General features: G+C 43.0%; 1 protein-coding gene across 1 annotated transcript; it reads right to left on the bottom strand.

Annotated features, from left to right (window-relative positions):
• Positions 1-941: 941 nt before the first annotated feature.
• On the bottom strand, positions 942-8,668 carry DAD1 (defender against cell death 1). Its single transcript, XM_088470225.1, has 3 exons — positions 8,335-8,668; positions 4,616-4,774; positions 942-1,127 (listed from the first exon to the last, which is right to left on the bottom strand). The coding sequence occupies exons 1-2, from the start codon at positions 8,543-8,545 to the stop codon at positions 4,644-4,646; spliced, it is 342 nt and encodes a 113-aa protein (XP_088326351.1). The 5' UTR covers positions 8,546-8,668; the 3' UTR covers positions 942-1,127; positions 4,616-4,643.
• Between the last annotated feature and the right edge of the window lie 5,080 nt (positions 8,669-13,748).

The following is a 13,748-nucleotide window of genomic DNA, read 5'->3' on the forward strand; positions in this document are numbered from 1 at the left end:
TAAAGCATAACTGGGCCTATTTTGAGAGAGATATAGAATTTTTTTTTATTTATATATATATATATATATATATATATATATATATATATATATATGTATATATATACACACACACATACATACACACACAGTATATATAATTTAGTTTTTTTATGAAGATCATGGTTTAATATGTTGCAACGATTTAAAAAATAAATAAAGTGGGAATATAGTGCTTGAATTTTTATTTATTTTTTTGAATAGAGGAGTGTGTGCAAAAGAGGTAAGAAGCCAGCATCAAAAACACAAATAAATGACTCAATAAAAACTCTGTAGTGCATACTTATACACATTAGGTGGTGCAGATACTATATATTTTGTGGTATGATATAGTGTGACAAGTTCAAGTTAACTGTAAGCTTGGACACATCAAGTGCAAGTTTCCTCTATGCTCCCCATCTAGATTTCACACATTTAGTAAAGGATCACGCCACATATCAGCAGACTCTAGTTTCAGTCTATAGAATGTAAAACGGTAAGGCAATGCCTGTGATCCTTACTGTTCGCTTTTGAAATAGAAAACTACATGTCAAGGTGCTGTATAGAAAGAAAAACAACCAGAAGTCTAGTTTGTGAATAATGCTATAGAAAATGGTGTCCTCAAAGCTCCTGCCTAAATAGTACATGCCAGATCGATAGCTCATGAATTCGCCATTGTATAATGCATAAAAACGGTAGAGGGAGAAATACTGTATAACCTCCTGTCAGCATGATAATATACAGCATGGTAGGATGGACCTCAGGAGACTTCCATAACCCTTTCTACAGCTTACTGAACCTGGGTTACATGTGTGGCAGGACGGTTGGAAATATACACTATACCAGTTTCTAAAATTAGCTTCAACATAAAACTAGATACCAGCCAACACAATAAATGCAATATAAACACATCCAACACAATGTAAGAAAGTGAAATCTTTATTGGCCAGGTCACCCACAAACAGACTGTAAAATGGAACTTCGAGTCATCGCCCTGGAGAGACACAAACCGAATCATCACAGAAAGGAAAGGATGCTAATGGAATTTCTTGATGTCCAGCAATGTGTAAACCTTGCTCAATCCAATAGTGTGTCAGCAGTTCCGGCAACTATAAAAGAATAAAGAACATATAATATCATCCTATTCTGTTCTTTAGGAAATACGGTATATCTGCAAGTAAAGAAAAAATAATTATATATATATATATTTTTTTTTTTTTCCCTTTTTTTTTTTGACAAGCCCAATTTATTATGCATGCAACAACAGAAAACTGTGCCTTGTAGTAGTGATTCTTTACAGCGTAAACAGCTCATATCATGGAAGTTTGTGGTCTTGCAATTTACCACTAACTTGTTAGTTAAAATACAAAACTAATTTGTATTAAAGTAAGCTGAAGGCTGAAGATCAAAATAAAACGAATATGCTTTCCAACATTTATTTTTCTTTAGTACTGATGTTTACAATCATTTTCTTTTAACATGCCAGCTTCGATCAGTTGTAAAACAATGCCCTCTGCTGGATAAATTAAGCAGCAAACAGAAACAAATCGGACTCTGCCACCTAGTGGCAACAGTTCAGCAGTACAAATATGTATTAAGGAAAATACATGTATATAGCAGTGGGCAGAATGTTTATTACTGCTTAAATCAAATTACATTTTACATGTTTTACTGTACAACCATCTTCAGCCTTTTAATGTACACTACAGGATCATTTTAACTAAATAACGGATAACTAAACAATAGTGTAACAATGATGAACACAATGTCAGACATCTTACAGGGTCATTTCCATCTACATAAAACAGTGAGTGCTAGAGTCAAACACAAGATGCAGCTCTCGTTTGCAGCTTGTGATTGCGCCTTCTGCTCATGTCCTTCTACCAGTTTTCACCAAGGACTCTAAGAGGAGGAGCAACGGGAGGAGCATCTGAAATGGATCAGCACATGGGTCCAGCTAGGGGGAAGGGCACCCTTGTAAAATTGTTTTCTAGGCGACAGCTTTAAATCGTGTGCCATGTGGACTTTTACATAGATATTAGTGAATGACCTAATGATAAATTTTCATACTGGATAAGCTTGTATTTTCTTTGTTCTCTTTAATGCACACTAAGGGACTGATTCAGAGACGGACGCTAAAGCGATCGCAACTGCATATTTGTACGCAACGCAGTTGTGAAAATATGCAAATGTTTCCAAAGACCACCTGAGCATTAAGACCCCCACTGCTGCCTTCTTACCTGCATGCAACTACGCATACCTTGGTAACATCAAAGTACATCAGTAGCCATCTTACCCTTGCGGCAGGTATGACCTGCTGCAGCCTTGGGAGCTTATCTGACACGCAGAGCTGCGTATGCAATCGCAGTGGCTAATTTATGCACGCCCATGTAACGGCATTTAAACGGACAGGCACGTCTGCGTTTGTGTGACCACTCCCATTACCACCCCAAACACTGGCAGTCTGTCACTCACTTGGCAATGGATTCCTCTGTGCGTGATAGCAGTGCATGCGCAATTGCAAACAATCGCTCGCTCTTCAAGAAAATTGCATTAGCGTCCATCTCTGAATCAGGCCCTAAGTTCCTGTGCTGCACACATTAGCAAAGATGCAAAATGTGCCAAAAACAAAGGCTAAATAACTGCTATACAAGCAGTGTAAGTAATTGTATTAGACTTTCACCAGTCAATAAAAGCTACTTACCTACCATTTCTATTTCTGCTGATAACACAACAAACACTAATTCTGAGTCACACGCAAAAGCGTACATGGCAGAATCTATTGGCGGACACCCGTCAACAACTTTGTGGACTTCTAGACTTACGAATGCATGTACACGAGGAGATTGCAGCGGCATGCTGCAAACTCCTCATGTGTACATTCGTTCGGCCGAATGTGCAAAGACACCCACTTTTAGTGTCTGCGCATGCTGTAATACCGATTGGTGTGTCCTATGTTGGCACCACTGAAACTTGCACCTGTTCTATGGCAGGTGCAGTTTCTTAGTCTGACTACGGACTCCTACGAATATGGCTGTGCGCTTGGTAACGCGGCAGCCTGCATTATTACGCCCTCGACACTCCTATAATACGCCCACTGAACATATTTTTGCGTGCACTACTAGCCACCTCCCAGTCACCGCCCACCACTTTTCCAACACATTACTGATACCGTCTGATCATTTGCAAAGGAACAAAAAGAAAGATGAGCAAGTCTATAAGTGGTGCACTACACTCCGTTTACCATTTCACTTTTATTGAATTGATTTATAACATTATAAGTGTGAATTACATATTAAAAACAAGTATTGAAATATGGGTAAAAATAAGTGTGTATGAAGAAAGAAAAGTGATAATAAAATTGTATTGTTCACAACTGTTTCAATGTTTAAGTTGTAGTGGCTGCAATAATCATTGGTCATATCAAAACAAATGTTCTCTCATAAATCTGTATAATTGTTAATATTAATAAACTGAATGTATGAACTGAGTGTAGTGCACCACTTATAGACTTGCTCATCTTTTCTTTTTGTACTGACTATACAAGTCTGTGGTAGCACCCCCTTATTTCAAAGATGATCTCTAGAACACCATAATAAATATTACAAAGGGTATATGAGATATATAGTAATAGAAAGAAACCTAGTGCAGTAGACTAATTTCTGTTACGCATCATTTGACACAGAGCCTTTGTGTGTACACTCCGTGCCATGGGGGTGTTCAAAAATATTTGTGTATGATCAGTTGAACAAAAAAAAAACCTAACTACATGAACATCTGTATTGTGTGCAACACAGAATCAGGTCCTATGCTCTAAGCTTGCTGGCTGGGTGTTCTCCTTCACTCAGAACTATCCTTTGTTCCCTACATCCAATCTGTACCCTCATCCTGTTATATACACTTTAGAAATATCTCTGAAACATGCACATACCTCACACACAACACTGCAAAGGCTTTATTTAATGCACTCATTAGCCTCTGCATTGCCTATTGCGATTCCCTGTTTACTAGTCTTCCTCTAAATGGAACTTCACCCATACAATCTATTTGAATGCAGCAGCTAGTGTAACTTTCCTCGTACAACTGTTTTCTATTTTTGTATGTTACTTTATACAATATTAAAAAAAACTTCTAACAAAGTCATTAACAGAACTGCACTAGCATACGCCGAACATCTCTCGTCCCTTGTCTCAAAATATCTCACAACACTCTCCACTCCATCCAAGCTCTGCACCTTTCTTCCACATTTATTAATTGCCCCCATACCAGATTACAGGACTCTCAGGCAACACCCACTCTGGGTTTTTTTTTCCCTCGTACACCAAGACTCCCCCTACCTAGCCTATAAATGTCCCAGAAAACTCACCAATTTAAGAAATATCCAATTTCCAAACAAACCATGTTTAGGCTATTTTAAACAGTTGCCTCCCATAAAAACCTTTATTAATTATCTCTTTATACTGAAACAAATTATAGCCCCCCCAACATTGTTGTGCAACTGGATCACATAGCCCTACAAAGCCCTTATTTCCCCATGCAATCTGGCTGGACCAAAAAAAATAGTTTACTCAAAATCATTAGTTTTAGATATACATACTTAACAACATGACTGAAGGGAAGAAAATTCATCCAACAAAGTTAACGACAACCAGGTGCAGGATAGTGTTGGCAAAAAGAAAGTCTGCAAAAGCTCTCTCTGGAGAGATCCCCAAAAAATCTCCTTTATTCTGGGGGTTAATTTGGATCCTTAAACACACTGCAGAGAGAAAAAAAGACCATGTTATTTTATCTGGCTTTAACAATAGGTTTAAATAATGTTTTATTTCATGTGATCACGGATTCAAAGTACACATCCATTAACTGTTGTTTTCTTGCTGACGTTCAACAGTACCATATGAAACCAAAATCATGAGATCATAACTTTCTATTTTCCTGGGAAGACAAATCTTCAAATAGCTGTAAATGTAGAATTGTTAGCCTGGTGGTGCTCTCTACGAGAGTTTAATAGAATATTTTGCACAGTAAAAAGAAAAATGCTTTTTGTGGATGCACTCTTCAATTTAACATTTAACATTTTACGTTTATGTATATCCTAATAAAATAAGAAACACATTTTAAGTTCAAGTAATTCAGAATTATAATTTGTGTATAATCATGCAAATATCACTGCTGTAACAATTAAAGCATAGAATGCCGACCTGCTATTGTGACTTACTGTACAGCATTTTAAGTGTCTGCTTTAAAACTTCACACATGATGGTAAATCATACTAGCAGATCGGCATCCCATTTTTGACATAACAGTGCATTCCCTGTGACGACCTTTTAACTGGTTAACTCATATACCGATCCTTACAAACAATAGCCATCACCTTAATGCAAAGAGCATTTAGTGTAATAATCTGATGCCTTAATGCCACTAGACATTTTTAAGGCTCATAATGGAGAAAGCTCCAGTGCAATCCCCCATTTCCTGATGGAAGTCATCAATGTCAGATACATCAACATTGTAATTCACTACTAAGCAACGCAAATTTTATAAAGTGTTCAAAACTAAGGCCCTGATTCAGAGCCGCTCGTTAGCGGCAGTACGCTCGTTCCGAGCGATGTTCGCACATCTGCGCATGCGTACGGTTTTTAGTACGCACGCGCGAACCAGTCAGTGCGGCCCAAAATAGTTTGTACGCTATATAGCGAGTGCCTGCTATTTTGAGTGACAGAATGAGGCGTATGTGGGTGGTAACAGGGGAAGGTGCTTGAAAACGGGGGAGTAGAATTCTAACGCAGGCGTGCTTAAAGGTCAAAACGGGCGTTTTAAGGGTGTGCATAATTAATCCAGCAGCGTCATTGACCACGTCACTTGGTTTTTTTAAACTCAGAACTGCTCGCAAAATAGCGGTTGAAAAAACCAACCACAAGAATAGCGAGCAGTTCATACGCTGTACGATGTACTCGATTAATCTAATAGCGGACATGACGTATGGTGCGAGCGGCCAGGGGGCGTTTTTATCAAATAAACGAGCGTATGTTTTGCACGCTCGTTCAGACTTAGAGGTGTGAACAGACTGCAATGTGCGAACGGATCATTTGAATAGCCACCCCTTGTTTTTGAACGAACGACCGCAAATAGCGAACGGCTCTGAATGAGGGCCTAAATCCTCTATGTACAAGCTAGTAGCACCATAGTCCATCAATATTAAGAACTGTCAGCAAGGCTGGTCCTTACTTTGGATAGTTGAATTAGTACGGCACACAAAACATTAATTTGCTGACATGGATTTATATAAGCAATTATTGTAGTTACTAATAGACTTAGGGGTATAGTTATCAAAGGTAACTGCGGTCTTCTTTTTCTTAGCAAAAGCAGCCCCCATAGGTATCTGTGGGGGATGATGAATTGTGAAATTTACGCTTTCCGGTGATTGGTCAGATATCTAACGCCATCTTTATCCTATGGGTTACATTCTGCAAAAGTTTTTGGGAGAGGGATCACTCCCTGGTAAAGTTGCATGCACATGTGCAGTCACATACACCATAACTGTGCCAGGGTGAGAAACCCAGGAGTGAAGTGATCACATTACATCTTAATAAATAATGTGAATCTGCCAGTGAATTAACATTTTTAGGTTTAATAGAGTAATCTTAAATTTTAGTGCATGCAATCTTATAGGCTGTTTTATTGATGCAAGTCATATTATTCATTTACTTGACTTATCTGTTCATTTGCTAGCATTGTGCACTTATTCACTGGTTATTTCTACACCTCTCCTGTTTTTAGGTTGTAAAATTCTAATTATTTCTTCAATCCAAACATAAATTCTAAAAGTATACATAGTAATGATCGTAGAGTTCTCAAAATAGATTTTAAGGTTGTATCTTCTACATACACCATCCCCGGCCTTAAATAAGAGAATTCTCTTAACTGTTCATTCACCATATGTCCCTTAGTGGGAGTGGCTATTGCAGGCGTCCATTATTTCTGCTCACCCCCTCGAGGTGAGCAGAAATGTGAGGAAAGGACTTTTTGAACACCTTCGTTGTCGCGCCTAATAGTTTAGATGGATTTATCCGCTTTACGCAACTAAACCTGGTCTATTTGGGTGCGACCAGCAAGAATGGGTGCCCGGCCCTGGGCCAAAAGTGATGGGCAACAGGGCAAGCTAAAACTATTGAATTGCCCCACTAGATTTATTAGCATAAAAATAGGGGAAATCTATTGGAAATCTTTGACTTCTGAAGGTCTCCAGTGCTTAAAAGCAAAAATGTATAAATAAATCCCATTAACACTCTATGGGGCTATCGAGAATTCATGTATTTTTGAGCATGACTACTACAAGCCTTGTATGGGGGCTACAAAAATGCCACATTTACCAAGCTCCAAAAGGTTTATCTTAACAGAGCTCGTCTCTATTAGCCAAGATAAGGTCATCTTTAGATGGCATTAGCCATTGTAGCCTATATGCTACATTAAAGCAACATTTTTCGGAGAGGAAAACAAAGGTGACTTGCCAATTAAACAAGCTGAGATCGAACCTGGAGGTAAAGCTTTAGGGCCATATTAATCAGCACTTAATTTCTACAAAAGTAGGTGAAAATGTTTATTTTCATCTATGTTTGTAGAAATTAATTAGATATCACTGATATTTCCTGCGTACCGTTCAGACCAAATATTTTCAGAAGTTGACTGAGGGAATATTCGCCATCTTCAGATGGCATTTGCTCCTGCACCCCGAAGGAGTCCCGGGTTGCAAATAGGGATGCTTTCGGATCCCTCCATTCCTGTCCGACTCATTCCGCTGGACGACAGGGCTTTGCGCGCCTGCGTGAACCTAGCTCACACAGGCGCACTAGCACTGCAGATAACTTTTATGACCCATAGGGGTCTAGTTACTAAGCAGTGTTAGGAGAGAGTGAAAAGTGATAAGTCTGTGATAAGGTGCCAGCCAATCAGCTCCCAACTGTCATTTTTCATACACAGCCTGTGAGATGACAGTTAGGAGCTGATTGGCTGGCACCTTATCACTTTTCACTCTGTCTCCTAACACTGCTTAGTAACTAGACCCCATAGTGTTAGACATCACTTTACTATTTTCTTTATTTCTATAGCAGGGTCTAATTGGACACCCGGCCATGTTATCAGCACCTAACAAAAAGCATTTTTTACAACAGGCTCTTAAGATCCTGATTAAGTACACAGGAATGTATGCACGTTATTTGGAGACCTATATTTTTGGTTACTGTGCACAGCACCAGAGAGACCAGTCTTATTACTCAGTGTATCATACTGTGTATAAGAGAAGCCATGGCTCTGTCTTACCGCCCAGGATGAAGGAGCCCACACAAGAAGTGAAGCCGGACAGAAACGAGTTGAATGGGAAAGTGCCCACCAGCAGGCAATACAGAAACTGCATGGCCCCCGTCAGCAATATATACAGCAGGTAGGCGTCCAGCAACTTGAGCCGCTGCGGGGTGGAGCTGACATACTCCTCGAAGAAACGGGACACTACAGAGAGAACCGACACTGACATGACTGCTGGGCCGCACTAGTAGGTTAGTAGGGTTGGGAAACGCCGGATGCTACACAGCGGAAACCGGCTCCTGGGAAGACGTGGCGCTGCTATTACACATGTGACGTCATCATTGCTGGACGGAAGTTATAGCCCACACGTCACTAGCTGTCAGGTACATCACACACACGGTTACAGCACACAGCAATGCATGTAAGGGAAATGCCATCAGCAGCTGCATGCATATATTATTATTATATGTCCTTGCTACACCCTGTGGGACGCGTCTTCCTTCAGTCAGTGTTATCTCCCATAGACAGTGTAATGTGCAGAGCTCTACAATGGATGTACAGGGGCCAGATATAAATAATAACACTCGGGATACATGCTTTGTCTTTAAGCTGTCAAATGTATAAAACCCTAAGTACGTACACATTGACCGTCTGGTGACTGTAATGTCTGTACGTGTGATAATCCCTTAACTGTATTCTTACTATACACTGTCTTTATAACTACTGACATCAAGGCAGAGCCAGATTTAGACTTCAGGGGGCCCTAGGCAAGATACTGGTTTGGGGCCCCCCTTCCTCAAATAATCCTGTGCACAAATTACAGTAGGTGTCCCTGGAGCAAGATACACACGTCATTATATACACACATTAATATTAATATATAATGATGTGTGTATCTTGCTCCAGCGACAATACCTATCTATCTATCTATCTATCTATCTATCTATCTATCTATCTATTTATCTATCTCTATATCATCCCGTAATAAGTATGTCTATGTAGCCAACTGCATACACATGTATATGTATGGAAGGGGTGGTAAAAAGAACCGAACGGAACCGAGTAGAACCGAGCCTGCACATCCCAAGTATATATATATATACACATGGGATAGGCGAGACGTGAGGAAAGGGGGACGAACAGAGGTAGACAGGAGGAATAGGGGACAAACAGAAGTGGACTGGAGGAGAGTGGGACAAACGGAGATGGGAGGAAAGGGGGAATAACAGAGGGAGACAGGAAATGGTGGGGGTCATAGGACCAGTATCCAATGTAATCCCCACATTGACCTCACTTGGGGGGGTGGAATGAGTCAGGGGAATGGAAGTCTCCCGTGGGGTTCCAACATCAGAGGGGAGGTAGAGTTGGACGCTAACTGCAATGCAATGCACACGGGGGGTTGTTCGTCGGAGGCTGGGTACATGGGAGGGCGCAGCAACGGAGGAGGCTGTCCAGCACTTAATGTGACTGCAGGGGCTGTTGGAGTGAGCTGTCAAGATCAGCGCATGCTGTGGCGAGGAGAGCCTGACTACACTGCAGGGTGGCTGCAATGGAGGAGGCTGGCTACAGCAGCGCAGGGGAGTTGGTTGAAGTGGGCTGATTAGATCGGCGCATCATGCGGGGAGGGGGGGAGGAGACTGGCTGAACTCACTGACTGTCGGGTTGATTGGAGGTGAGGAGCAGGAAGTGGACTGGAGCCATGCTGCAGTGATGACAGTGATTCCCCGGGCCCGGGGTGCAACTGTGTCTCTGAGTCGGTGTGGTCGGTGCCCTGCCCCACATATTAGAGGCAGGGCACCGACCACACCGATGTTAGCAGGAGCACTTCAAGCACAGAGCAGAAGGATACCTCCAGGGCCAGATTTCGGGGTGTTAGGCACACAGGCCCCATAGGACCTGTCGGGCCTAATGGTAAATCTGGCCCTGCATCTAGGTGGTTTTGATTCAAAATCAGCCAACATTATGAAATAATTCCACTCATATAAATTAACCCCCTAATTACTTCACTTAGGGGTAGATGTACTATTCCTTGGAGAGAGATAAAGGCCCTGATTCAGAGCTGGACGCTCTGAATCAGGGCTTTTTTTTTTTTTTTTTTGGAGCGGCCTCCTGGATGATGGTCACTATGGTCAAGACCATCGCGACCATCGGGCTTGCGACAAAACCCTTGTGGTAGGGTCTCGGCCACAAGCCCCAGAGAGCTTCTTGCTCTAATAGAGCCGGAAGCTCTCCCACTGACATCACTGGTGATCTCAGTGGGGCCGCCCACAAACGGCAGGCGTTCGCATGGGAACTCCTCTGTTTGTGAAGCCACCCCCACGCCACGCCTCCAAAATGGTGCGAGCTATCGATCAAAATCGACAGCCGCCCCGTTTTGGTGCTAGACCCGGAGTGACGAAGCGCCCGTCGCTAGCCGGGTCTCGCGCATGCGCATGTCGGAGCCAGCTCCGTTGTGCGCATGCGCAGTGGCCTACCATCGACCCGCTCGCGAGCGGGTCTGAATCAGACCCAAAGTACCAACCAATCAGCTCCTTTCATTTTTCAAACATAGCCTGTAAAGTGACAGAAGCTGATTGGTTGGTACCTTCTCTCTCCAAGGCTTAGTACATCTACCCCCCAGTCTTATAAAAACAAAACATCTTAACGCCATTAAACCATTAACGCCTTATGTTTTACATTGCCCTCCATAAGAGGATACAGTCAATATCCCGGCAGCCGCGATGCTGGCGCTGATATTACCGGTGCCGGAATCCCGACGCCTCTCACAATAGGGGCTAAGGTTAGGCACTAGGGGGAGGGTTAGGCACTGAGTGGGAGGGTTATGTTTAGGGTGCGGGGAGGGGCAGGTTAGGTCCAGACACCAAAGGGTTAGGGTAGGGATAGGGGGAGGGTTAGCATACCGAACAGCAAGTGTCGGTATGCTAGCCCTGCCGGGGTCTCGACTGCCGGCATCCCATACACAACCCTTCCATAAGCTATACCTAATACCCAATACTAATACTCCGAATACATTAATGTACCTGTTGGTGATCTCATCTGTTCCTTTCCGTGCACTCACAGATAGGTCCTGCCAAGTCTTTGAGTAAGGAGAGGTACCATGAGAAGGGAGATGGGCTATGCCACCTATTGCTGCATCACACAGTCCCTGGGAGGGGATAACTATATGCAGCTAACCGCGCTACCTCTACGCTCCCCATTTAACTGTAAAATTAAATACTGGATCCTTCCCGGGATCACGGCTCTGGCTTCCCCGACTGGTAATCACTCATATTTTCCTGAATCTTGAAACTGAGGGAGGTCCTGTGATAAAAGGTTGCATGGAGGTTGCCTTTAGGGATACACTACAGGCAGCCAGGGTGGATACACTATGAGGCTGCTATGGTCAGAATGAATAGACACAAGATGGGGGAATACAGAGCAAAACACTTACAGGATATGGATCAGTTATAGGCGAGGGGCACAGTTCATATTACCCCCATGTGCATATATGAATTGTGCCCCTTTCCTATACCAGACCCATATCCCTGTATGTGTTCTGCTTGTGTGTATTGTCAGTATGAGGAAAACAGGTCAGGGGGAAGCAGCAGAGGTGCATAATTTATGTCAGGGGTAGAGAACCTGCTGTGAACTACATATCCCAGCTTGCCCTAGGGCATGCTGAAATTATGGCAGGGCATGCTGTAATGCTTAGCTCTATAGCAGTTGTAGTGCCACAAGTTGTCTACCCCTGATATATATTATGTCAATGGTGCAATACAGTGAGGGTGGAGTATGGGTAGTATGTATATATATATATATATATATATGTGTGTGTGTTTGTGAATTGTCATTAGGAGTAGAGCCAGGATAGTTTATGACTCACTATATGCACTAAACACAGAAGCTGTCGGTGATATTTCTGTATATTATATACCACAGTTCTGGCGAATCATCCAAGCTTTATAGCTGTGTAATAATCAAACTATGCACACAGCAACAATAACATGACTGTGCAACTTAAGCGGCCCATACCCGGTGTGATTTTTTTGCACGATGTGGACGATTTCGATCAATCGTAATGATCAATCGTATACATCGTGTGTGGATTCTGTATGTTTACGATGCAGATGTGCGTCCCCGCCGTCGTATAGCTGGATCGTAGATCTTACGGCAAAACCGTAATATTGCTATCTATTTTGTACAATGTGATACACATTAGCATCTGTATCATATGATCGTAACGATCAATCGTACACCATTTGAACACATCGTATGGCTAATTTCAAGGGAAGAATCTCAAGGGAAAACGTACAATACATCGTGACGTTTCATTATCGCACTGTATGGCTGGCATTACACAAGACCCTGACTGTCATCTACTAACAGGATTTGATGTGCATTATAAGGGACTTGCAGGGAGTTCTGAGGGCATGTGAGGGTGATTAACATGTGGAGACATCTGATACCATGTGGGGAGGTCTGAGGGACATTAAGGTCTCAGCATCTGGAGAGCTCTGTGGGCATATGGGGAACATTTGTCAGGCATATATGGGGTGGCAGTCTTCAGCAGTTTAGGAGCACCAAAACTAAATTATTTGTTGCCCCCATCCTAAAAATGTTCTCATACCCCTGTATATAGACATGATGTGCCAGAAATTTAATTTTATTAACCCCTAATGCCGGGTACACATTTAGCGATGTATAACTGTATGATATTTCGGGCCGACATATCATACTGCGGGTACACATTAGAGCGGTGTAATGAACGAAGGAACGACACCTTGTTCTGTCCTTCATTAACTGCTACGGCGCCTCGCGCGATATTGTCCAGATGGTTATGCAGCACGGCCGACCAGACTATTGGGGTCATTCAGACCCACTCGCGAGTGGCAGTACGCTCGCAAGTGGGTCGATGTTCCCCACTGCGCATGCGCATGACGGAGGGAGCTCCGTCGTGCACATGCGCGAGACCCGACGAGCGAAGGACTTTCCTTCGCTCGGAGTGTCTCATCAAAGGGGGCGTGCTGTCGATGGTGACTGACAGCACGCCCCCTTTGGTGGGCGTGCCGAGGGCGTGCCTGCCAGACGGAGGCGTTCCCAAGGGAACGCCTACCGTCTGAAGCCGGCCCCACTGACATCACTAGTGATGTCAGTGGGAGTGATTTTGGCTCTGATAGAGCCAAAATCACTCCTGGCCTTGCGGTTGAGAAACCCAACCGCAGGCTTTCACTCGCAGTTGCGATGGTCAAGACCATCGCGACCATCATTTTGCACGCTCGTATATGCTGTAGGTGGTGACCCACAGCTATACGAGCGTCCAGGAGGACGCTCCATATTAATGGAGGTGGGCCCTGATTCAGAGCGAGCTCTCTGGTCAGAGCGTCCGGCTCTGAATCAGGGCCTATATCGCATGCGACCACGGGAGCGCACGTTGGCCGTACACACTGAGCGAT

This window comes from Taudactylus pleione, unplaced genomic scaffold (genome assembly GCF_031769625.1).
Source record: "Taudactylus pleione unplaced genomic scaffold, aTauple2 ptg000095l, whole genome shotgun sequence".
Classification (NCBI taxonomy): Eukaryota; Metazoa; Chordata; class Amphibia; order Anura; family Myobatrachidae; genus Taudactylus; species Taudactylus pleione.

Excerpts from the sequence above, each read along its gene's own strand:
- DAD1 (XM_088470225.1), bottom strand. The coding sequence starts at position 8,545 with ATGTCAGTGTCGGTTCTCTCTGTAGTGTCCCGTTTCTTCGAGGAGTAT. Across the intron at positions 4,775-8,334 it reads GGGCTCCTTCATCCTGGGCG|TGTGTTTAAGGATCCAAATT; the intron begins GTAAGACAGAGC and ends TTCTCTCTGCAG.